A 26306-nucleotide genomic window follows, 5' to 3' on the forward strand; every position below is an offset into this window, starting at 1 on the left:
CAACGTTGTGATTGAGAGCCCACTGGCCCCTGTGGGAATCGAACTGGCAGCCCTCGGAGTTAGGAGCACAGAGCCACCTGGGCCAGTCTGGATTTTATACTTTTTAAAAGAGAATGCTATCGCAAGTGAATCTTGGTAGAAGTGGCTAATGTGACAGAGTAAAATAAAAATATTACAGTGGTTATGAACAGTGACTGAGTATGTTGGTGGGAATTAGGCTTCTATTCTTCCTTTTCATGAGTGTTTTCTTCCACTTTAGCTCCAAAGCAGCAGCTGGGCGGTGGGACTAGGTAGATAGGGGCCACAGTGGCAGCAACCAGGCCATTTGCAAACCAGATTGCTCATTTCTCATCAGACAGAATGAGCACAGATCCCAAGTGAGTGACTATAGATAAGACTGACCTAAAAATTTCAAGAGGACTTTTGGGAGCTTAAAAAGTTGCCCATATGTCTGTGTATTTAAATTAGTTATGAACACTACTTAATCTCTATAGAAGTAGAAAATATTTTTAGTTCAGTAATTAGTTCCAGCGTTTGTGATCCAAAGTAAACCACACAACAGAGGAACTGCTTGTGACCTCATCATATATTCTTACTTACTCTTTATGAGTACATAGCTATTAATAGTGAGAGGGAAGTCAAGAGACCAAAATTCTGTTCTGTGCTTCATCATCATGTCGTATCGTTTCCACTTGCTCTGGTTTACCTGTTTTCAAACCCTTCTTACCAGACAGTTTCACTTCAGGCATGTTGTCAGAATGAATGATCAGCTGTCAAGTGCTGTGCTTGAAAACCGTGTGTTCTCTTGGTGCCTGGTTGAATAATTGGGGCCCATTTTCTGGTAGTGCTGTCAAGTCTCCTTTGATGTTAGCCAGAACTGGGCGGAGTTTCTTAAACTCTAGTCAGATTTGCTCAAATGGGGCACAGTGTACTGATGAGTTTGTTTTCAGTCTCTCCCTGTGCCAAAAAACTTTTAATAAACCTGAACCCAGTTATAATTGAGCGTACTTGATATATAAAATAATTCACTAATGGGAACTCACATTCACATTGAGGATCTGTATGACGTTTGTCTATTTCTAACTTAAGTGATGAAACTGATTTGTAAGTAGCTTACAGAATATTCAAGCTCAAGAATCATTTAACATACCATTCTCCTTTTACAGATTAGGGAACTCAGCCCCGGAAGGTGACTCACTCAAAGCCACAGGGAGGGTTAAACTAGTGCCTCCCCGAAGCATGGGAACTTCTATACCCAGCTTTCTTTTCTTGCCTCTTAGTAACAAATCCATTGAAAATCAACTTCCTTATCTACGTGAATAAAAGACAAATAGTATAAATAGCGAGAGTTAATTTTTGAAAGTAGATACTTTTCATTCACAGGGATTCATTTGGGGATCTTCCTGAATATCCAGATTTGAGCGTAACACTGTGTCATGTCCTTTTCTCCATAAACTACATAACTAAACGTTTTAAGACATAAATGAAGTGACTTTAAATGAGTCTGTAAGTGTAGGAAGAAATTTATTCATGAATTTATTAAAATCAATTCTGGAATACTTGCAGAACCCGTTCGACAAATCTGTAGAGCACTTAAGGAATTTATTGAAGATATGTTAGAATAGACTATATAATTGGGTAATCTCTTTAATTTATTGAAAACTGGGGCCTTCTGGCTAAAAGCCCGTGCTTTCACTTCCAGTCAACACTAGCATTGCCTTACAGTGTCATTTTCCATAAGGAGATTGTGTGTGTGTGTGTGTGTGTGTGTGTATGTGTGTGTGTTCGCGCGCGAGCGAGAGTGTGTGTTTAAATCATACTTCTATTTATATGTGGTGACAAGACAAGAATAGCTAAATTGTGTTGAGATGCAGATGCTGGCTGGTTGGCTGGATGCACACAGAGCCAAGTGACCTTCCCATATTCCGATTCATTTTCTATCAATTTTACCTTCTTAGGCTGAATTGAAGCTGCTGTTCATATTCTATGAACCACACGTCAGCTCAGGAAGTGGTTTGGGAGGCGGGAGGGGGGGAAATTACAGTGGATAAAAAGCTGCCCTTTCAGAATCTGCACTCAGATAAATGAAGTTTAAATGTATTGCTGGTTTTTCTGTGTTTTTACCTGTGTCCTAAATTAGAAAAAGTTTGAGTAGATTGCATGAAATATTGTAAGTGCCATAATTATATATTGCCGGGAAAAATAAATCTATTGGGTTTTTATTGTATATTGTTAAGGATGGTACAGATATCCTTTCAAATGCTTTTTGATTATAAAACTGTTTAATTATAAACAGCCTTTATTGCTTTTGGTTCATAACAGCTTTCAAAGGCTAACTGGTAATAATAGTTATCGTAAGTAGGAAAGGGAAAACAATTACTTTTTGTGGAACCATTTGACGTTAGAATTTGTCAGGCTTTAAAAATGTTCTTTAGTGAGTCCTTTTTTTAGCATTTTCCCTGGCAGGATCTGGAGTGACAATAATACTATATATGTAAAGTAGCCTGGACGGTGCATAGAACAGGACTTCCCACCCATATTCCTGTGTTGTCAATGGGTTATAAGCGTGCCACTCAGTACTGATGACTGCGATGGGAGTTTTTAACTAACCATTCAGATTTTTGTAACAGTTGAAATGATGCTTGGACTCCTATTTGTATGGTTCCCTCAGGAGAGCCCCTGCGCTCACTCAGAATTCAGTCATGGTTATTTAGGTTTGCAAGATGGCATTTGCTGCTGGATAACAGCTCTGTCATGCTACAGGATTTCTACTCCCCCCCGCCCCCTCAAATCAGGTTTACCCCCTTTGGCAGCAAAGTCACCAGTTTTTGTCACCAGCCTGACATTGGTAAAACTGTAATTCTTGGTGATCAAGCTGGGTGCAGGGTGTGATGGAGATGGAGCAGTTCTGGACAGGGCCGTGTTTAAAGTGATAAACGAATAATTCAAAACAAGATATTACAGACATTTAAGTTTGTGTTTTGATGGTCATGTGATAGCTGCTATGACAAGAAGGTATAAAGACTCGAGCATCAAAGAGTTCATGCTCAAAAACGTGAGATTTAAGTCATCCTTTGTTTTATTTACAGAGAAGCTCTCTTATGAAAGTTGTATTGTGGATCTGTACTGCACATTAAATAAAGAATGTTATCAAAATGGTCAGTTCAATTAAAATCAAAGCCGCTCTAGTCCTTTTGGTTTCAACTTTACATGTGACACAGTGGGATTAGAATACTGTCATGCTCTTTGAAACTGAAGTGCATTCGCTGTCCAGAGCAAAACTTTAATAGTTTATGAACTTAAAAAGAGAATTCGAAATTCATGTAGGAATTTCTTCATACACCATTGAAAGATAATTATTGACTTTTAAAAATGGCTTTACTTAATTGACATTTTAAAGACAGAAGTGAACTTAATCAAATTACTGGGACTACAATGACCAAGTTTATAGCTTCAAAGCAGAAATTCAGCTTTGAAAAAGTCAAGTTGGGGCTGGTCCTGTGGCTCATCCAGGTGGTTGGAGCCCCGTGCTCCTAATGCTGAGGTCGTAGGTTCGATTCCCACATGGGCCATGAGCTGCGCCCTCTACAGCTAAGATTGTGAACAATCGCTCTCCCTTGAGCTGGGCTGCTGTGGGCTGCCGGAAGTGGCCGGCAGTGGCTGGCAGCCATCGTGAGCGGCCCACTGACGACCAGTGACCCACTGCCTCAGCCCCGGGGGAGCGCAAGGCTCATAACACCAGCATGGGCCAGGGAGCTGTGTCCTCCACAACTAGACTGAGAAACAACGGCTTGAACCGAGTGGGGGAGTGGGGGGGTGGGGGGTGGGGGGGTGGGGGGGTGGGGGGGTGCGGGGGTGGGGGGGGGAGAGAGGGAAAAAAAAGAAAAAAGTCAAGTGAGAAATGAATCACAAGGGATACTTAGCCCTTCTTTCTTCTTTAGAAATCAAATTTTATTAAAATTAGTAGTGTAACATCTGTGTGTGCTTGAAGCAAGCTTCATTGTTTTGAAATACTAGATAAGAAAAATATGATTTAGGAACTCGTTAGCATAATCATGCAAAATTTAAACATCACATTTGTTTTAGGAATAGGAATCAGAGTAAAAGCTCTTTCTACTGCCCTTTCAGAATTTGAAAAGATCATTTAAAAATCTTGATCAGGAATTACGGTAGGCATTTAAAATAGGAAACCTGATTGATGTAAAAAGTTAGGCACATGGAAAGTTATTAAAATTTTTGAGAAGTTTTTATTTAGAAGCCTATGCAAATTCAATATTTAATATCTTTCCAAATCTTGGCATTTTATTTTAACTTTTGATTATATATACAAAGAATCTGTAGTGAATGTTTTCACCAAGCTTTATATAGATACGGAACACCCCCCAGCATTACCTGCGCTGGACAAATGTTATTATTTTTTTTCTGGACACTTGCCTAGAAGTAGGTCTTGCTCTTGGGCTTATCTCCTCTGTACTTTGTTTTGTGTAGTAGAACTGAGTTTACACTGTGTTCATCTGGTTTACTATCGTCTCGCTCTAAGGCTCTATGTTGCTGGTCTTATATACTTTCCATCACATTGACATATACAGCAGAGCCTTTTAGGTGTGGGATTTGGGAACTGGGAGTGGGATGGCTTCTGGTTTCTCAAGGTTCTACATGTATTCGCTTTGTGTATATTTTGTAACTGGTAGCTTCACAGCTTGGTCTTATGGGGGAAATTAAAAAGAAATAATGATTGAAAAAGGTCTGTGACTGTCATGTTTGTAGCACAGGATAGAAAAAGGGAGAGAAAGAGAGTGTGTGGGTCAAAGATGAAGAGAGAAATGCTCTATTCCTTGTGTATTTTGTTTCTTAGTAAATGTGGTGGAGAGGTGAACAGTGGAGGAGAGTTTGAATGGAGAGCCTGACCATTAAGTGGCTTTCATCGTCGTAAATTTTGTGGGTTTTTTTTTTAAAATTTGGGTAGGGGAAGCCTGTGTGTATTAGTTAAGATTCTTTGGTTGCAAGCAACAGAAACAGATTGACAAAATTAGGCAAGAGAAAGATTGGAAGGTCGCTCACTTATACTTGAGAAAGAAGACAACCAGGGCAACCCAACAATTTCCACTCGTGGGCCTTCCTTCCAGGATTTAGTCATGAAATGGTCCTTTCCCAAACATTCTCTTCCTGTCTTCTGATTGGCCAAAATCCAGTCACGTCTAAGCCTATGGTGGTAGGCATTGGTGTGAATGACGGAGGATAAGGAAGAACAGACTTTTGGGCAGACAGAAGCAGTAGCCATTACACCATGCGACTGAAGGTTGCTTTTGATTTACATTTACCTCTTCGTGCCCATATCTGTGCTTATCCTTATGAGTCCCTTGAAGACTCTATTAAAATAGACTGTTTGAAAGCAGAAACAGAAAAGTATACCCTGCATACTTTTTTATTTTCTACTGTGCTGCGTGTTACTCGTAACTCAATTTATTGCAGGTCCTTTGTCTTTTTCTAGTACGTTATTTCTGTATTTTCTTGGGCTATTCATTTACAGTTTCGCCTATTATAGATTATACTTGTTAATTTCAGGTTACGTTTGAAAATTGAGAACCTGGTGTCCTCTAGAGGTGCACATGACCACAGAGAGGAACTGCCTCCCCTGGCTAATTCAGGAAACGTCTGTATTTTTCATGCCAGCAGGGCTAGGTAGTTTGGTTGGCATAGCTATCCACAGGTGACCCATAAAGAAGCAGCATTTACCCCAAGATGAAGCCCACACTCACAGTCTTTGGTCAAGAAAGGTGCTTCATTTCCCTGGTAGTAATGTAATTTTTTTTATGGGAATCTAATCTGACCTCTTCTCGTTTAGTCTTGTAAGAATTATTCTGGTACGTGATTTGGAAATGAAGGTATATGGATGGAATAGTTGAAAGGGTTATAAGACTTGAAATCTGAAAACCTGATTTGAGTCTTACTGACTGTAACCTTGGATAAATTGATTTTTTAAAAAATACTTCAGGGCCAGCCCAGTGGCTCAGGCGGTTGGAACTCCGTGGTCCTAACTTCGAAGGTTGCCGGTTCGATTCCCACATGGGCCAGTGGGCTCTCAACCACAAGGTTGCCAGTTCTATTCCTTGACTCCCGCAAGGGATGGTGGGCTCCGCCCCCTGCAACTAAGATTGAACACGGCACCTTGAGCTGAGCTGCTGCTGAGCTCCCAGATGGCTCAGTTGGTTGGAGCGCATCCTCTCAAAAAAAACCCCAAAAAAACCACTTCATTTTTCTTACTAATGGAAAAGACAAAACGGCACTTGCTCTGTTACCTCCCAGAGATGTGAGGAAAAAAGTGTTTACCTTGGGTAAGACCGTTACTGAGCTTTAATTTTCTAATCTGTAAACTGAGGGAGGAGCCTTTTACCTCTAAATTTTTAGATTTTAATTTTCATTGTTTTTGCTTAGAACCACTGATGAGAGTTTGTAGGAATGTTTTCCCCTTTGCAGTGCTCATGATATGACACATTTCCCCCTAACCAGGCAGTTGCAGTGGTGCGGAATGGCTGACCTCAGTCTTGCAGACGCGTTAACAGAACCGCCTCCAGAAATTGAGGGAGAGATTAAACGCGACTTCATTGCCACACTGGAGGCAGAGGCCTATGATGACGTTGTGGGAGAAACTGTTGGAAAAACAGACTACATTCCTCTCCTGGATGTTGATGAGAAGACTGGGAATTCGGAGTCAAAGAAGAAACCATGCCCAGATACTAGCCAGGGTGAAGGTAAGTGACTAAACCAAACTGGATATATAGATTCAGAAAGTAGGTTAGGAATTGTGCTCAGAAACCTTGAGGAAACCCTACTGGGTGTTTTAATATAAGCTAGTAACGTTCTCTTTGTCTAGATTTCTTTATTCAAAACCAAGGAGGTAGGTTAACATTACTCTTTAGTTGAGTGTGTACATGAAAGCTGTAGATTCCTTTTAACCCCAAGGTTCATTTTGTAATGTCTCAACTTTAATCTATCTATGAATTTCCTAAATTAAACTGTCTGCTGTGCTTTTTCTTTGAAAGTAGGTTTGGAAAGTTAAATACATAAAATTCTGTGTTGACATCAAGACTTAATTTAGATTGGAATCAGATGCCACTTGTTGTCTTTGAGAGTAATCCCAGGTCAGGGTTAAAAACATGATTAAACCCATTAAAAGAGATTTGCTGCTTTTATATATTGTTGGATCAGATTTGCTACTATTTGAGGATTTTTGCATTTATGTTCATGTGGGATATTGGTCTCTTGTTTTCTTGTGATGCTTTAGTCAGATTTTAGAATTGAGGTCATGCTGACGTCATAAAATGAGTTGGAAAGTTTTCTAGAATAGTTTGTGTAGAATTAATATTTTTTATGTAATGTTTCTTTGACAGACTTCATCAGTGAAGCCATCTGGGCCTGGAGATTTTTTTGTCAGCTTTTTAACTAGGAATTAAATTTAAGAGATACAGAACTAGTTAGGTTATCTCTTTCTTCTCAAGTGAGCTTTGGTAGTTTGTATTTTTTAAGGAATTGGTCTATTTCCTCTAAATTTGTCAAATTAATGGAGATAAAAATGTAATATTACCTTATTCTTTTAATGTTTATAGGATCTGTTGTCAGGTCCCCTCTTCCATTCATTATATTGGTAGTTTGTGTCCTCTCTTTTTCTTGATGACTCTGGATAGAGGTTTATCAAATATTGATCTAAAAGATCCAGCTTTTGGTTTCATAGATTATTTTTCTGTTTTCAATTTTTGCTCATATCTTTAACATTCCCTTTCTTTTGCTTACTTTGAATTGATTTGCTCTTCTAGTTTTTTAAACTGGGTGCTTAGATGATTGATTTGAAACTTTTTTTCTAAAATAAGCACTTAAAAAAATAGAGATATAATTGACACAAAACATTATATTAATTTCAGATGTACAGCATAATGATTCAGTATTTGTATATATTGCAAAACAATCAGCACCCATCGCTAGTTAGCACCCATCACTACAGTTACAATTTTTTTGCCTTGTGATGAGAACTTTTAAGATTTACCCTCTTAGCTTTCAAATATACAATACAGTGTTATTAACTATAGTCACCATGCTGTATGTTACATCCTCATAACTCATTTATTTTATAGCTGGAAGTTGTACCTTTTGGCCACCTTCACCCATTTTGCCCATTCCCCACCTCTGGCAACCACCTAAAATAAGCTTTTACTGTTAAAAATTTTCGTCTAATCATGGTTTTCGATGTGTTCCATAGATTTTGATATGCTGTGTTTTTTATTTTCATTCAGTTTAGAATATTTTTCCAATGAAATCTTTAAAAAAATTTTTTTTCAGTTACAATTTACATTCTGTATTATTTTGTATTAGTTTCAAGTGTATAGCATAGTGGCTAGACATTTGTATAATTCATGCAGTGATTCCCCGATTAGTCTAGTACCCACCTGGCACTATACATAGTTGTTACAATATTATTGACAATGTTCTCTATGCTGTACTTTACATCCCCAGTGACTGTTGTGTAACTGCCAATTTGTATTTCTGAATCCCTTCACCTTTTTCATCCAGCTCCCCAATCCCCCTCCCCTCTGGCAACCATAAGTTTGTTCTTCGTATCTATGAGTCTGTTTCTGTTTTGTTTATTTTGTTATTATTATTTTTTAATTGGGGCATGTTGGGGAACTGTGTTTTTCCAGGACCCATCAGCTCCAAGTCAAGTTTTTTTGTTGTTGTTTTTTTCTTTCAATCTAGTTGTGGGGGCCACTGCTCAGCTCCAAGTCAAGTCGTTGTTTTCAGTCTAGTTGTGGAGGGCGCAGCTCACTGCCCACGTGGGAATCGAACCTGCGACCTGGGTGTTAGGAGCACTGTGCTCTAACCAACTGAGTCAACTGGCTGCCCTATTTTGTTCTTTAGGTTCCACATATAAGTGTGATCATCTGGTATTTGTCTTTCTTAGTCTGACTTATTTCACTTAGCATAATACCCTCTTGGTCCATCTATGTTGTCACATAATTCAAAATATTTTCTGATTTTCCTTGAGAATTCCTCTTTGACCCATGGGGCTAGTTAGAAGTATGTTAATTTCTCATATTTAAGGATTTTTCAGATATCTTTCTGTAGTTGATTTTAGTTTAGTTCTGTTGTAGTCAGAAGACATCCTTTGAAATTTCAATTAATTTTAATTTGTCAGGGTTTGTTTTATGGTCCAGAATTTGGCTCGTCATGGTCAGTGTTCTGTGAGCATTTGAACTACTGTGTCTGATGCTGTTGGTGTGTGGAATACTCAGGAATGTCAGGCGAGTCTGCTTCGTGGGCAGTGCTGTTTAGGTTTGCAGTATTCTTGTACTTTGTACCTACTTGTTCTGACCATTTCTGAGAGATGTTGAAGTCTCCATGTAATTTTGTGAATTTGTTTCTTTTTCCATTTAGTTCTATCAGTTTTTATTTAATGTATTTTGAAGCTCTGTTGTTATACGCATATACATTTAGATTGTGTGTCTCTTGATGAATCGACCCTCTTATGATCCCTCTTTCTTCCTGGTAACATTGTCTGTTCGGAAGTCTCATTCTTGTCTTATATTAGTATAAGCTACCCTCGTTTCCTTTTGTTAGTGTTTACATGGTATATCTCCATCCTTTTAAAACACATTTCTTGTTAAATATTTAATAAAAGTGGGTTTCTTATAGACAAAATATAGGTGGGTCTTGCTTTTTTATCCAATCTAAAGACTTCTGTCTTTTAATTGATGTGTTTAGACTATTTATATTTAATGTGTTTATTGATATGGTTGGATTTAAATCTGTCATTTTACTAGTTGCTCTCTATTTCTTCCATCTGTTCTTAATTCTGTTTACTTTTGAATTAATTGAATATTTTTTATATTTCTGTTTTTTACTCCAATATTGGCTTATATATATATTTCTCTTTAAAATTGTTTTATATTTGACCTAGAGTTTACAGTACACCTTTAAGTTGTTCCAATTTGCTTTCCAGTAATATACCACTTCATGTTTAGTGTAAAATTCCATGCAAAACAGTAATGTCGTTTTTCTTTCATCTTTTGCATTATTGTCACACACTTAGTGTTAGTAACCTACATTGTTACTATTTTTGCTTTAGATTGTCATTATCTTTTAGAATGCATAAAAATATGGAAAAAGACCTTTTACATTTATTCTAATTTTTACCATTTTGGGCACACTTCATTTCTTTGTATAGACCCAAGTTATTACCTAGCATGTGCTCTTTGTACCTGAAAACCTCCTTTAACATTTCTTACAGCACAGGACTGCTTAACAGTGAATTATCAGCTTTGGTTTATTTGAAAAACAAACCTTCACTTTTGGAAGATACTTGTGCAGGGTGTCATAGTCTGTGTTACTTTTTTCTTTCAGTAATTTAAAGAAAAATTAGTCTTCCTACTTGCATAGTTTCTGGTAAGAAGTCTGTTACACTCTTGATCTTTGTTTCTTTTTTTCCCTTATGGTTCATTAAGTTTGGAAATTTTTTGGCTGTTATCTTTAAAAATATTTCTTTGCATCCTACTTTTTCTCTTCTCCTTCTGGGGTTCCAGTTACATTTTTATTAGATTGTTGGGTAGTGTCCCACAGGTCTTGGGTGCTGTTTCTTTCTCCCTCTTTTTCTTCTCTTTGTGTTTCATTTTGTTTACTTTCTTTTGACCTATCTTAGGATCCCTGATTTTTCCCTGGTGCGTTGAGTCTACTTGAGTCAGCGACATTCTTTATCTTTAATATCTTTTGTTTTTAATTTCTATCCTTTCTACTTGACTCTTATAGTTTCCATATTTCTGCTGGAATTCCTTACCTGGCCATGCATATTTCTGTCTTTTCCACTATTGATGTTAATGTATTAATCATAATTATTTTTAATCTCTGGTAATTAGCATCTGGGTCATTTTTCAGTCTGATTGTTTTGTCTCTTGATGGTGGTTTTTTCTGGCATTTTTCTGAGTGAATTCACTTAATTTTTGAGTGAATGCTGGAACTCACATGTAAAACAGTAGAGACAGATGAAAAGAATTTTTGCCTGGAAATGGGCATGTTTCTTCTTTTACTAGGTAATCAGTATAAAGGGTTGAGTTAGTTGAGGCAGGAGCTGAGCTAGGTTTGGGTTTTGTTGTCACTATGATTGTCGTCAGTGCACTGCTGGCTTCAGGATCCTGTGTTCCTTGTGCTTAGCGTGGAGCCTGAGGTGCTGGAAGGTTGTTCTCAGTGTTTGTGATCCACTCGTAGCTTTTGGCCTTCCTGTGTGCCGGTGCCTGAGATGCTGTGTCTCCACGCTCTTGCCCCTCCCTTCTCAGAAGAGTGCTCGCCTGGTAGAGGGCAGGAGTTCTTTAATTCTTATGTCTTGGTCCTAGTTTAAGCTTAGTTCTTTGTGCATGCCTCTCATGGTGTACCTTTCTCAGTAACATTATCGTCTTAGAGTGACAGGGTCTTCTCATGGTATTGGTGGAGAATCCTGCTCCTCCCCTAGCCTGAGAGGGCGTTTCCTTACTACTCCTTCTCCAGCTGCAGTGGGTCTTCATCTGGGCCCTGGGGCTGACAGACCTTGATACTCTTCCCCTAGCAGCTGAAAGCTTTTGTTTGCTTATGGGAGAAGGACCCTAGGGGACAGAGCTTCATGGCTTTCCTTTAGTTGCAGCTTTTTCTGGGTCTGTACCACCGAGAGGCTCTCTCTGGTTCCCCCCCACCACCTCCAGTCTTTCTTGGGAGCACCCCTCTGGTGGATATCTGTGGAGACAGACCTGCAAGTGGGTGTGAGCTCCCTTTGTGTCTGTTGATCCCATGCCCTTGACTGTCGTGCTAGCCTTGACTTAGCCTTTAGCAAATCATTAAACTTTTTAGTTGAATTCCTACCTGCTTCTGTGGCACCCAGCATCCCTTTGTCACATGCCTGACACAGGAGAGCCAGTGCTTACTTTCTGTATCTCCTTGAGGGCATGATCTTCCTTTGGATTTCATACTAAATGGCTCTAAAACCTCACCTCTCTGGTGAGTTCTCTGGTGATGTCGTAGTCGGTCTGGCTTTTGTTGTTGTTGTTGACAGGATGGGACTGACATTTCTTCTGGCTTCCTATAGCCCACGTGCCAGAGGAACTCCTGCTGCCTTTGTATGTGCTTTATTTGGGGGTTGGGAGGGTAACCACAAATTATCAGAACAACTATTGAGAGTATACAACCAAATTATATCCACAGAAGTATTTGCTGCAAGAAAATATCAGATTCCTTAATGGAAAATGGGAATGTCTCTTCTCTTTTAATACATAATGGTCAGTGGAGTTATTTGTCTTTCGACTAACCGAAAAATAAGAAAAACTCAGTGGAAAGAAAGGAAATGATAAGCAGTGAATGCTGTAACATCTTCAGTTATGGCGAAGATGCTCATCCCACCCCATGAACCCACCCTCAGCAGTCACGGGTGGAAGAAGCTCGCTGCTGTTCATTTTCTACTTGCCTTTGGCCGTGCGCTGCTCCCACTACCTGGGACTCCGCTGGGGTGGGGGACTGAGGATAGCAAGGTGGTAGCAGCCGATTTTCTTGTGCTTCGTCTCGGGGGACTTGATCTGTGTACCATTAACTTGACCCAAGAGAAGGAAAGTTTTTTAGAAATGATTTTGCTGATAAAAAAATTATTAAATTTTCTCTCGTAATAGTGAATCACCTGAAGTTAAGAGTTCATGCACTCAGGAAGGCTGCTTTAGAAATGAATACCTGTGGTTACTCCAAGAACTGGCTGCCTAGGGTGTGGGGGTGGCAGGGAGACTCGTTTTTATTTTACATCTCTTTGGAGCAATTGGATTTTGTACACATGCATTTATTAACTTGTTCTAAAAGAACAGTAACATGAAGTTGATAATTACAACATAGCTAAACTATAAGTTGCTAATTTTTTTCATACCACCTTATTTGTAGAAGGCTTGGCTTAGGATAATGGGAGAAGGAGAGGTAGCTGTTTGGAGACATGGGAGGAGAAAGGAAAAGCGCTTCCTTATTTGGTCTTACAGAAATCTGGTACACTGACTGAGTTTTCTGTGAATGGGGACTGCTCTGCTGTGGGTCTGCTTTTTATAGGTTTTTGTCAAAATGATAGGTTTTATATTTTGCCAGGAGAACGTTATTTTTAAGTTTTATTAGACATCCATGTTTAATTTTGATTTTGTTCTTGGATGAGACTCACTAAGTTATCACTGTTGCTCTTTGATAAGATTTTGCAGCAGGCTCACTGAGGCTAACTCGTGGAAATTTACCACCCAGTTTCCGGCATGTCGATATAGAAAGGGCAGTTAAATGGGTTACGCACATAATAGAACTCTTTGGACAATGGTGTTTTATTTCTTTTAATTCTCATACGCCCACCCTAATTGCCAGCAACTTAAAAATGAGGGGTAAGAAAGCAGGGTGGGCTGCCTTTACGGCTCTTAACACAAAGAAGGAAAGGTTACTCCCTCTGCCCCCCAAGAAGACTTCCTGGAGAAACAGTGATTTGTCCAGGAAGCCCTATTTTTCTTTTTTGTTTTGTTTTGTTCTACTGTGAAATGGTGTTTCAAATTCACAGTGTGGATGCGAGGGATGCTCGTTGCTACTGGGTTTATTATTGTTTTTCGGCCTTTTCTGTGGATATACTGAACTGTTTCCCATTTCACCCCCATTTAGTTTTGCTTCTACAAGTATGTTGTCTTAGCATTGCTTCCATAAAACATCTACATAGCCAAACACATGGAAGTAAAACTGGTGTCAAACTACTTCTAAAATGTCTATCACCTTGGGAAACAATTTTCAAAATACTTTTTCAGAACATATGTGCTAGTACTGGATTTATTTTCTTCATAAATTTATCTTTGTAATTGTTCATTATCGGCTTTATATCCCTCTATTTTCTAGGCTAGGGACAAAAGACAGAAGCTATAGGTGTGAATAACAAAGCAATAATGCTTCTGTGACTCCCATTCATTCACGACATTGTGATAGATGTTTGAACATCTAACATTGTTGACCCTTAGACACAAATAGTTGGCAAATTTGTGGACACATCACTTAATTTTCCTGTACTCTGTCTGTGTGCTTAGATATTTCTACTTGTGAGATTGAGAGAATATGTTCTCCCCAACATTCCAGGAAGTTTTTGAGGCTAAGAACTTGTTTCTGTAGAACGTTTTAAGCTGAGACAGTGGCTCTCAAAGTGTGGGTCTTGGACCCGCAGTGTCAGTTATCTCGGGGGAGCTGGTTCAAAACGCAGTTCTTAGGCCAGGAACTCAGCATGGGGCTCAGCAATCTGTGTTTAACAAGCCATTGCGGGTGACTTGGATGCATGTCCAAGATGGAGAAACGCTGATCCAGGAGAAGGCCTGCGTCGATTCTAGAAAGGATGTTGACGAGATCCTGCGGAATTTCTCCTTGTTCAGCCGACTTGCTCAGCAGCCCGACCAACATGTTGGCCACCGGAGGGCGGTGTTGGCGCAGCCTGCCTGGCACAGGAAGGTGCCGCCCTGCACCGAGACCATGCGGAAACCTCCCCGTTTCGGCCAAAGCCATCCTCACGGCCCAGGCCCTCTCAGTGTCTCGCTACTTCTCTGCCAGACTGATTTGCCAGCTGTGGGACTCTGAAATCTTTTGTGAAAGAAGAGATCAAAAAAACCGAAGTAAATTTGAATGTCCTTAGAGCTCAGAGCATGTGATGAGGTTTTTTGTTTGTTTGTTTTTTAAGATTTGTGTTTGTTTTCAGTGCTAAATGTGTTTAGCTGAGAAAATTCTCATTTCATGAACGGGAGTCTCTCGGGAAATCAGTCAGTGAAGAAGGCAATATAACATCATTTGAAGGAGGGCTTCTCTTCTCCTGTAATGTGCAGCGCTCTGGGGATTAGAGTCCATCAAGCTTTATCTGCAGAGCAGTGTGCACGCCTTTTCCCTAGACTAAAACCTGATGCTTTTATGGTGTAGGGTTGTTTTTATTCTTCTCTCCTGAGCTTAGATTTTTAGATTCTTAGGTATTGTGTGTATAGTAGAATCCATCTCATTTTTTTCTTCTAACCTCCTTGTTTTACTTTTATTTTATTCTGGTTAGTTGCTTATATCTTAGTCTCACAATTACTGCATAGTCTAGTAATGTCATTTAAGCTAGATTTTTAAATAAGGCAAAAGAAAAATTAATTTCAGTGTTCTCGTAGTTTAGTTATCAATCTAAAGTTAATCTATAGGTGGTCAATAGATTAACCAATCTAGAGTTGATCAGTCTACAGTTAACAACAATGAGAATAATAATAGTTGTTAACATGACTTAACACTGTACAATTGACACAGTACTGCCTCCAATATCATTGCATTTAGCCCTCATGATAATCATAGAGGTAGATATTGTCCCATTTTCCAGGTGAGGCTTAAAAAGCATGAGGGAATTGCATTTGATCATTTAGTTAATAGTGACAGAACCATAACTTGTACCCAGATCTTCTGATTTTAAACCCATGTTCTTTCTGTGAAACCATACCATTTTCACGAATACATACTTTGCTTAATTTAATGTCTCACAGATACTATTTTTCAAAACTAAAGATTTACATATTTCACTCAAAAGGCAGGATTATTAGACACATAAATATTATGTTCAGGAAATATAAATGAGAATCTTATTTGCATAAAGAGCATGAACTTTAGGACTCTGATATTAATTCATGTGAATTTGTAAAGTCCTCCACTTTCCTAGACAACTATTTCACAACTTCTCCTCTCTGTTCAAATGTCTAGCACTTGCTCTCCTGTTCATATTCTCAGTCGATGACTTTTAGAACAGAGAATCGATAGACCCAGTCAGAAGAGAACTGCGCAGGCGCCCCCCCCCCCCCCCCCGCGCTCCCCAGGGGTCTTAGCTCTGCTCTTACACTTGTTATGGGTGAACTCACTCTCTCACTCAGGAGCACTACTTACAGCATTGACCCGTCTGTCCTCTGCAACGTCAGCTCCTCTCTTTCCCTGGGTCATTCGTCAGCACCAAACACACCATCGTTTCCTCTTTCATTAAAAAAAACATCCTACCTCAACCCCCTGTCCGTCTCATCTACTTTTTATTCTGTTCCTTCTTTGAAAAAGATGTACGTACTTCTGTCTCTACTTCCTTTCCTCTCCTTCTCTCCTGAACCCTCTCATTTGACTTTAACTGATCCCACGCCACCCAAACTGCCCCTTTCCAGGTACAAGACCTCTGCAAGGGTGAAGCCAGGATGAAGCCAAGGGTCTTGGCCTGAGCAACTGAAAGGAAGGACTTACTATTATCCGAGATGGGGAAGCCTGTAGAAGGAGTGGATTTTGAGGGGGAGATAAATTCAGCTTGGGGTCTATTGAGTGTGGTTACCTGAGAGTGGAGAAGAGCAGTGGGCAGCTACATGCGAGTCTGGAGTTCAGAGCAGAGTTGTGGGCTGGAGAATCAATCAGTCTGGAGGTTGGTGATCTGTAAAGCTTTGGCTAAAGGCGGTGTTCTGCAAACCTTTAAGACTGGCTTTAGATATCATGTTCCAAGAACATTTCCTGACTTCTGTCCCCGCTCCCTCCCCACCCGACCCCCCCTTCCTAGGCCTCTATCTTTTCATTTTCCTCTTGGTTAAGTGCCTTTCTTCCCTGAACCTTTTCTCGAGGCACTTTCATGGTCATAATGAAGCTATTTGTTCACACTCTAACGTAGGGATACTGTTTTGTTTATTTTTATATTCCATGCAAAATGACACAACTAGCAAAAGCAGAGAGGCACAGACTAGTTCAAAGTGTACCAGCAGCCTCAAGTCCTCCTGTGGTAAACCAGAGGTTAAAGTGACATGTGAGACAAGTGACAGGAGAGAACCATGGAGAAGCATGTCAAGTGAGATCCTGCGGAATCTCACAGTCTATGGGGAACTAAGGGGGGACTGGGAAACGTGGTCAGATGTGCCTCACAGAGAGATGGTGCTCTTGGCACGTGGTTGATGTACAATCATTGCTCGTTAAACTGAATAGAAACCGTTTTGTTATTAAACTAAACTGAACTCGTTTTGTTCAGGTTTGGGTTACGTTAATGTGCAGACTAAACAAGTAATTATGCCTACAAAACTAAAGTGGTAGGTTTTTATTTAGGTAGACCTAAGTGTCTAATCCTAAACTCTTTTAAAACTCTCATTGATCATATTTGGGGAAGTTTGTATCTTTGCAAAAAAATGTTTTCTGACTTTGATTTGAAAATATACCGTGTAACTAAGTTTCTTTTTGGAAAAGAAAAGAAAAATAGTACTAACCATTGTAGGTCATAATAATGGTACCCTAGTATAAAAGAAAAGCAGAGATCTCCTAAGAAGAGGGTAAATTTTCAGGTTCTTTCTGTAGCTGAGAAATTCTGAGAGCTGCACAGGGCAACGATACCGAAGAAATAACCATCCTAACTGTAAACTACCATCCTAACCCAACTATCTTCTATGTCCCTCCCTCCCGAGCCTTCTTCCCTCTACATAAAAACTTCCATTGTACTTAGGCACAGACTCCAAGTGGGTTGGGAGAACATTTGTTTCTGACAGTCAGATTTCTTACTCTGGAAATGGTGCAGACATCTTTATGTCAAGATGGCTCCGTGAAACCACAGCAATAGTCCTACCTCCCCCTGTGTAGGTTACATGTCTGGTGCTGAAAACAAATAGTGTGTGACACGTGGTCTTTTGGTGTTGATCTGGTGTCTTCTGTTAATAGCTTTGTTCCCCTGATTATAAAAACAAAATGTCACTGTTTGTGAAGAAAATTAGAAAGTTAAAGTATTTTAAAAATACAGTCTCTGACACTTCATTTTTAGAAATTTCAGGTTAACTTAGGAGTTCCTTGACTTGCTCTTTCCCTCCTTATGTCCCATTCTGCCCCCTCATACACACACTGGAATCACATTTATTCCAACCACTTATTCATTCTTTAAGCAAATATTTTTTGAGAACACTACGTCACTCAGGAGGGAATAGAGGAACCCAAAACTCAAGACTTCAAGGAGTTTACAGATCATCAGGGAAGATAGTCAAGTGCCAAAAGAAAGGAGCAAATAAAGAATGGTGAGATTTGAGAGGCGTGAGATAATGTCTGATTTCAGGACTAGAGGGAGAACAGAATCTTGTCTTTGGAAGAAAGGAAGGCATGGGATCCAACACACAGGTGTAGAGTCCAGGAGTCTCAATGCAGGTGTTTTCGGTCTATGTATGTGGGGGGAGAAAAGGGGGGAAGTCTTTTCCGACAGCAGTTCATATTTTCTTTGAAAGAAGTGAGGTCATATGCCAAGAAATGGAGATGGAAGGGGTTGGAGGTGTGAAGAGAACAGATGGTTTAGAATAGACATTATAGAACGTGGAAGAATGAGTCGATAGGAAATGTTTGGGCCAAGTAAAGGTTAGGAATGATGAGTTTATGGTGGTGGATCAATCTGCCTTTGTTTTGGAAACAACCCAGCCTTTTTTTTCTAAAAGGCGGAAATGGGTATGGATCTGTGGGAATCTCTGTATCAGCATTGCAGTTTTTTTGTTAAATTTAAAAATATTCTAAAATAAAAATTTTGTTTAAAATTTTAGTTTGTTCAAATAAGTGAAAATCTCTCTTAATTCCCTCTTAATCCTTATTTATTTCTCAACAGGAGTAGATCTTCTTAATTCCCTCTTAATTTTTATTTATTTCTCAACAGGAGTAGATCTTTTAAGATTATGTTTTTACATAATCTTATAGACAGGCAGAAAATTATTGCCCTTTTATACAAATGGGATCAAACCATATGCTTTGGTTTTGATAATTTGCTCTTTTTACTTTACATCTTGGAGATTTTTTTGTCAGTACATATAAATCATTCTTTGTAACTTCTTTGTGCTTTTGTAACTTCTTTATCCATCTAAAGTAGCAATCTTGAAACTTTTAAATCACATACCCATGTGAGAATTCTGAAAAGTTTTGTACCTTTTGTACATTTTTAAATTGACATCTAAATGTTTTAGCAAAAGTTTAAATAGTTGTAAAGCATGTAATTTTCAGAGTGTTTTACTTTTGTCACATAAAAATAACAATTACATCACTCTTTAAAACGTATCTAAGAGCTTCTAAATATACAGAATTTTGATTCTGTATATTAGATTCATGTATTTTAAAAATACATGAGCAAGCTGTTCTTTTGGAAATATAAATCCTTCTTTTAATTTCTTGAATTCTTATTTCCATTCCTGTCATAGACTTTTATCCTAATGTAATATATTTTTATATTTGAAACTTTTGGTTTGAAAGTTTTTTTATGTTTCTGTAAATATGTATGTACACTTCAATTTTAATTTGATGTTTCTGTAACGGTAAGGCTCCGAGTATTAACTTGCTCCAGAAGAAATTTATCATCACAGTTACTAGTAGTACACAGTTGACCTATAATGATTTTTGATAAATTATTACTAACCATAAAAGTTGAATTTAATTGGAAACGTTTTTCTTAATGAGATGATGAGGTCTATTATTTTTCCCAATTAGATCATGAATCTGTGGATAACTATTCTTTTGCTAGGATGAAACAGGATTTAGCAAGTTTTGTTTCTATTTTTATAGACAGTAGCTGAGAAATCTTATTCACATAGTTAAGAATGTGGGAATGGAAGCTTTATTATGGCAGTGTTCTCAATTCTTTGAGTCATATGCTAAGAATTCCATAATTCAGTATTATTAAAAATTATTTTCCATGTCCTATCGGATGACAACTCCATTATGACTCCTTTTAATTTTGATGAAAGCAAAGAATTGGAAACTCTCCAACCTGGAAAACGATTTATTACTCAGCCATTAGATAAGTCGCTTTGTTTAAGTGCTTGCTCTGGTTTCACTGATTTGTGATATTTTCTTCTTTCCTTCTGAGAGAACATGATATCTTTCTTTTTTTCAAGTTTCCTATTTACTGCTTCAACATTGTTTTCCTGAGTGATGCATATTCTCTTTGAATGTGGTGCCTTTCTTCTGTGGTAGTAGCTTTCCCCAGTTAGTTGGCGATACTGTCTTATTTGAGGTCCCCTGTGATGTATGACTACCACCTGTGTCTGGCAGGGATGTGACAGTGCTGCCAGGTGGGTGGGGTGTGGGGCCTCCCACTCCTGGGTATCACCAGTCACCCAGTGATTTGGCTTCCTGCTGTGCCAAAGCATTCAATCTCTGCTCCCATCTGGAGGCTGGCACAGCTGACTTGTGGAGTGAGGGAAGGACAGCGTGGGGAGGTGGGGCCTGGCCTGGCAGCTTGGAAGAGTCCCATCATCGCTGCTGTCCCTAAGCTTAGAGTACCCTGGAGTCCTGCTTTCCTGCCGCCTTTGGGCTGTGGTTTCTTCTTCAGTGTGGTCCTACTTGTTTTCATTTTCTTGGATATGTCTCATAATTTCTGGTCTACTGGAGGTTACCCTCGTTGCTTTCTACATCTTTTCTGACTTCATGCTTTTAGGCGATCTCTGCTGTTTCGAAGTGCTTGTGGTAGCACGTTGAGGCTGGCCATGCGCTTCAGTTAGCCACTGTGATCCACTCTTCAGTTCTTTAATGTGCTTAATTAAAACAGGACATTATGGTGGTGAAAGTTTCCCTTTTAATTCCCGTCTCTGGTTCCCCATTCTCCGTTCCTTGGCAGCTACTAATGGCGTGTATTATGTATTCTTTTGTCTTTTTTCTGATTATTTGTATGTTGTTTTTATAATGCTATTATGCCATATTTTCTTTCATTTTTTTTCTTAATATGTCCTGGCATATTCCCACATCAGTACATGAAGCGCTACCTCATTTCTTTTAATAGTTGCATATCATTTCACAGTTTAGTGAATATATTTGTGAGCATTTGTTACTTTTTAAACAAGGCCGTAATAAGCATCCTGTTTCATTCATTTTTGTGTACTTTTACGTCTTTTTGTGAACTAAATCCTTAACATGGATTGTTGAGTTAAACAGGTATTTCAAAATTTGATGGACTGCCAAGTTGTCTTATAAAAAGGTTGTTCTAATTTTTATTCCCCCAGTGGTGTTACTTGTTTTCCTACCTTTTGCCAACACTGGCTACTATCAAATTTTAAAAAGATTTTATTACCCTCATGGCCAAAAGATGGCATCATTTTTTGTAATTTGCATTTCCCTGTAATCTGCATTTTATTTCAATTTTTTAAAATCGGTCTTTTAAAGTGAGGCAGACTTTTAAAAATACGTATTTTTTTCTTGAGCTAGAAAGAATAAATTTTATGAGCTTTACTGTGTGAGGGTAAAGGAGAATTTATTTATTTTGGCCTAAATATGGGATAGAGCATATTGGCATGTCTTTGGATAAGAAAAACGTAATACGTGAAGCTGTAGCATGGTGTGTGGTGCATATTAAGTCTTCTATTCCTGTATTTCCCATTTCATTTTCCAGTTAATTTATATTCTCTTTTTGGTCTGCCTTGTTATTTTAGGTGGTTCTCTTTAGTTATTCCTCTATTATTTGAGATAACAGAATGAATGATCTTTTCATTGAGTTTATTTGAAAGATTTCTGCCTTGGATTTGTGGAAGCCAGAAAGTTGGACAGGATAGTTTCTTGTCTTCCTGAGTAAAATCTTGTGTTTTATATTTTCATAGCATACATTCTAGATTTTCACTTGTCTTATGAGAAATATCTCTGTGAGGTTCTTGAGAGTGATTCATAGGAAACTCTTGGGCTGGCAGATTGACTCCAGAGCTACACAGGTTGCTGAAATATTAGATGTAGCCAGAGCCTTTCAGAAAAGGTATATCCTCAAATGGATCTATATAGTCAATGCAATTGCAATCAAGATTCCATCAGGATTTTTAGTATACATCAACATCTGATTCTAAAATTTATATGGAAAAGCAAAGTAATTAGAATACTCAAAACAATTTTGGAAAAGACCCATTTTGGAGGACTCACATTAACCTCATTTCAAATCTCTGTACAAATATAGTAATCAAGACAGTGTGTAGTATTGGCAAAACGGGTAGACTTTTGTCCGTGGTCAGTGGAACAGGAGAGTCCAGAAATATATCCACACGTCATATTATGATCATTGCTTCTCAGCAGAGGTGCAGTCATTTCAGTGGGATAAGGATAGCCTTGTCAACAAATGCTATCGGAGTAATTAGATGCCCATATGCAAAAATATGAACCTAGACCCACATCTTACACCACATACAAAATTTAACTCCAAAGGTATCATAAGCCTTAACTCGAAAACTATAAAACTTCTAGAAGAAAACAGGGGAGAAAAATCCTGTGACCTTGAGTTAGGTGAAGATTTCTTAGATACCTCACTGAAAGCATGACAGCTGAAAGAAAAGATAAATTAGAGTTCATCAAAATTTAAAACTTTTGCTCTTCAAAAGACAGTTAAAATGAAATACAAGTTATTATAGACTGGGAGAAAATACTTGCAAAACTCATCTGATAAAGGGTTGGTGTTCAGAATATATACAGAATCCTCAAAGCTCAATGATAAGAAACAACAGTTAAAAAATAGTAAACAAATTTGACCATTCAAAGAAAATAAAGGGATGGCACATAAACATGAAAAGATGCTTGCCATCCTTACTTATTAGTGAATGAGACGCCACTAGATTAGAATAGCTCACGTTAAAAACAAAAGTCCTCTGCTTCCAGAAGTGCTGCTGCTGACCTCTACGCCGTCCTCAGGTCCAGGAGCAGTGAAGGTGCCCTCACTTTGTGTTACTCTGGGGGGCTTGTGTGAAGTGGTCTGTGTCCTTGGAGCGTCTAATTTGAATCAAGTACTAAACCTGCGATGCTTCATGATGGTTTGATTGACATCAGGTTGACAATTGACAGAACGGAAAAGACTTGGGCTTGCTGTTAGGAAGGGCTCTCCTGGGGCGCTGGGGCTTCACAGAGTTTGGGTGCCGTAGAAATGAATGACCCAGTTCTCTCCTGTTTCTGAGTTTCCTTTTATTGGGTCTTTAAAGTTTGGACCAATTTTTATCTGCTGTAAGCTAATGCTATGAAGAGTGACAGAAATCCTACTCGTGAGACAGTAGTTGGACCTGTGTATCATTTTTCTGTCTGTCACAATGGACAATTCTTTTTGGTTGTTGCAGGTACCCCATCTTCTAAACCAGCAGCGCTAGCCAATGGTGATCATGGAATAAAAGGGAATGACACGCCAGGTAAGAGGTTCCCTGCATCCCCCAAATGTGTGGGTGAAACGCTCCCAGTAAACACCTGGATACGCTCCTTTGAGGAGGCTGTTAGTGGAGCCAATGGATTATTTCTAAGGATATTGTTGATCTTGTTGGATGTACTTAAACCCAGGGCATCTGCCACATCACATCTCCAACAACGGAAAGAAAAGAGTGAATTTCCTTTGATATTCTTTGAATATTTGTTGTAGTTGTACCACACCAGAGCTGGATCAATCTTAACAATCTACTTACAGAGGCAGAATAATCGTCATGAAAATACGTTATATTGGAGGCCTTTGGCCCCCGCAGCGCTTCGGGCAGCGCTTGTCCCTGAGTCCACACTGCTTAGTTTTGCTTTCCACTGCTCAGTGGTAGGAAACCTGTCAGCCATAGATGGAATGTTCTTTCTTTTCTTGTTTGCCCTCAGTCTGTTTTTCCTTGAGTTTTCCCTTAGTTGTTACTTTTGAAATCTGTCTCTAACTTGAACTCCCAGCCTATTATTAGGGCTTTGATATTCTGTCAGCTTGTACTGAGTCCCCTGGGGGTTCCCATCTCATAATTAGCACCAACCCCTACCCCCCCAGTGTATTTGTAGTGAGCAGAGTTCTCGAAGCAGTAGCACGGCCCACAGCGATGTCCTGTGTTTCTTAGGTAGCCGATAGCAGAGTCATGTGGAATTTTTATAAATAACAGCACATATGTGCCATTGTGATCAGACTGATGCTGTTGAACCAAATGAATGGACTTCTGATGATCAAGCACACTGTTCTCTGCGGCCCCGTGTGCTCTTCTTCACTGGGGCCTAACAGCTGATTTACGTGACTGTAGTGGAGGCGAGCACTGGACATGGGCCGTGTCTGTGTTTTCCCTCTTGTACACATACCTCAGCTTTGAGAAGCCTTTCCTTGAGCCACCACAGGATTTTTCAGTTTCTAAGGCTTCCAGAGGGCTTTGTTAGCAATAGCAGTTATGCCTGGATTTATTCTGTATTCTGTGACCTTTAGAAATGTTGTCTATATCTTTGTACCTCAGATTTATTGATGACTAGGTTCTATTTGTTGTGACTGTTAGTTTTACCCAGTGACATTAACATCCCTATTTGCAACTCATGAATTAGGAACTCTGTATGTTAAAAGCTAGAAACAACCAGAAGTACCACCGTATCCCCCAGTATTGTGAAATGAAGGTTTTGTGCTTTTTTGATAATCGGAATTGTGTGTGGTATTGGCTGTTTCTGTGCCTGCTTGGAAAGCAAAGTCCTCTATGTAATTTGGTTTTAAGAAAACATTTATGGAACTATCCCTGTGATTAAAGGAAACTTGAACATGAACTTTAAAAATGAGTAAATGCAGGTTTCTTTAACCAGGAGGCAAGGCGAGGGGAAGCAAAGGCTGGGAGGGGGTGATTTGATTAGTTTTAAAAGAGTAGATGCCATTTTCATCCATGAAGGAAACAGCTATCAAAACTAGAGTAGGTTTGGGGTGGCTGGTTAGCTCAGTTGCTTAGAGCATGGTGCCGGTAGCACCAAGGTTGCCGGTTCGATTCCCACATGGGCCACTGTGAGCTGCACCCTCCTTAAAAACAAAACAAAACAAAACAAAAAAAACTAGAGTAGGTTTCTTACCCAGCAAGATGTGTCAAGTATGACCACAAGAGACTCAAACTTTATGTAGCAGTTGCTTCCCACTGCCAAATCTTAATACTTCAGGAAAAACTAACAGGAAAAACATGCAGTCTAGCCCTTACTGTTGCAAGACTTTCAGTTCCCTGGAGGCAAAAAAGGACCCAGCTGGTTATGAACTTCTCAGTGACTTTATGAGAGCAGGTCTTCTGCTCTTGGACACCTTTCCACCCTTGGGGAGGAAGACCTGGGAACATGTTTATGTTCTGAATTTGCCATCTTGATTGTATTTAAGCAGATGCTTTACTGAAAATATGTATGTTTCATTGGGAGTGGGAAGGAGTAGGGAGGGGACGAAGAGTGCATGTTTTGGGAGCATGTTGTGACTTCGCTCTAATTTGGCCATCATTAACTGGAGCATTCAGCTCCGTGCCGTTGGAAAATTCCCGTTTCTGTTTCCTTCAGAATGATGTCTAGCCCCAAGAGCAGATCGGCCCCACTGATAGCGTATAAAGGGTTTAGGAGCGAGCACCTTGCTATGTTGAACTTGCTGTTTACTAATGACCTGTGCTTTTCCGCCCCTTCCTTCCCCTTCCTATTTCTTCCTCCCTTTCTATTTTTCTCCTCCTAGAAGCCTAGAGTGTCTCTCACCACTGGGGCTGCTGCAACACCAGACCAGTGATCTTTCCTAAGCACCGTTACACTTCTAAAACCTTCAGCATTTTGCAGAGCTTTGCTTTTCTTCCCTGGACACGAGATAGAAGAAGCTGAGGGTAGTTCTTCGGGGCCTCTTTCTGCTGATGCCTGAGCAAACCACCTGCTTCTTCTTGTACTCTGCAGGGCTTGATGGAACCTCCTTTCCCTTTGTGAGCACAAAGTACAAGGAAAAGTCTTGAATTTTAGTATCTTTATAAAGGTCGTCTAATGGTTTTTATTTCTTGTTCTCTTTTAAAACTCATTTTATCATTTAATTCGATCTCACACTTTTCTTTTCTTTAAACATTTTTGGTTGGTGTTTTTCATTTGGTTTTCAGTCTTCCACACGAATTAGAATATGGTGACACCAGATGAGAACATGTGCTTTCATAAAGGGATTGAGTCCACCAGTACTGCAGTGAACCCCCTTTCCTCTCCCTCCTCTCTCCCTCTGTGAGCTTGCTTTTAGGGAAGGGTAATCTTTTAGGCTACCTATGTTTCTCTCCACCTTACTAAAATCTGAGTAATGATCAATATTTGAATTTAAAAATTTCTAAATTTAAGGTAGCTCTGACAAAACTTTGAAAAGTATTTCCTCAAATTAAATCATCCTTTGTTAATTGCAAGTTGGGCTGAAATGGTTTCTATTATGAAATTATTATTTATTTTGTCTAGGCTTAGATTCTCCTGAAAATTTAACTACCTTATTATTGTGTGTGGAATTTTATAACCAAAATTACTTTCTTAACATGATCAGGAACTAGCAAAATAAGAATCGAGAAGTTAAATGGAATCCAGTATTGTTAGAATAC

General features: G+C 39.2%; 1 protein-coding gene across 17 annotated transcripts in view; it reads left to right on the forward strand.

The window, feature by feature from the left end:
• MAP4 (microtubule associated protein 4) overlaps positions 1–26306 on the forward strand; it is a 151610-nt gene that overhangs the window by 44277 nt on the left and 81027 nt on the right. For all 17 annotated transcript variants that reach the window (XM_033132255.1, XM_033132257.1, XM_033132259.1 and 14 more), the window contains 2 exons: positions 6511–6752; positions 23094–23162. In XM_033132255.1, coding sequence (XP_032988146.1) covers positions 6530–6752; positions 23094–23162 — 292 coding nt within the window. In that variant the 5' untranslated portion in view covers positions 6511–6529. Of the gene's footprint in view, positions 1–6510; positions 6753–23093; positions 23163–26306 lie in introns of those variants that run through there.

The sequence above is a fragment of the Rhinolophus ferrumequinum genome, chromosome 17, assembly GCF_004115265.2.
Source record: "Rhinolophus ferrumequinum isolate MPI-CBG mRhiFer1 chromosome 17, mRhiFer1_v1.p, whole genome shotgun sequence".
NCBI classification, from domain to species: domain Eukaryota; kingdom Metazoa; phylum Chordata; class Mammalia; order Chiroptera; family Rhinolophidae; genus Rhinolophus; species Rhinolophus ferrumequinum.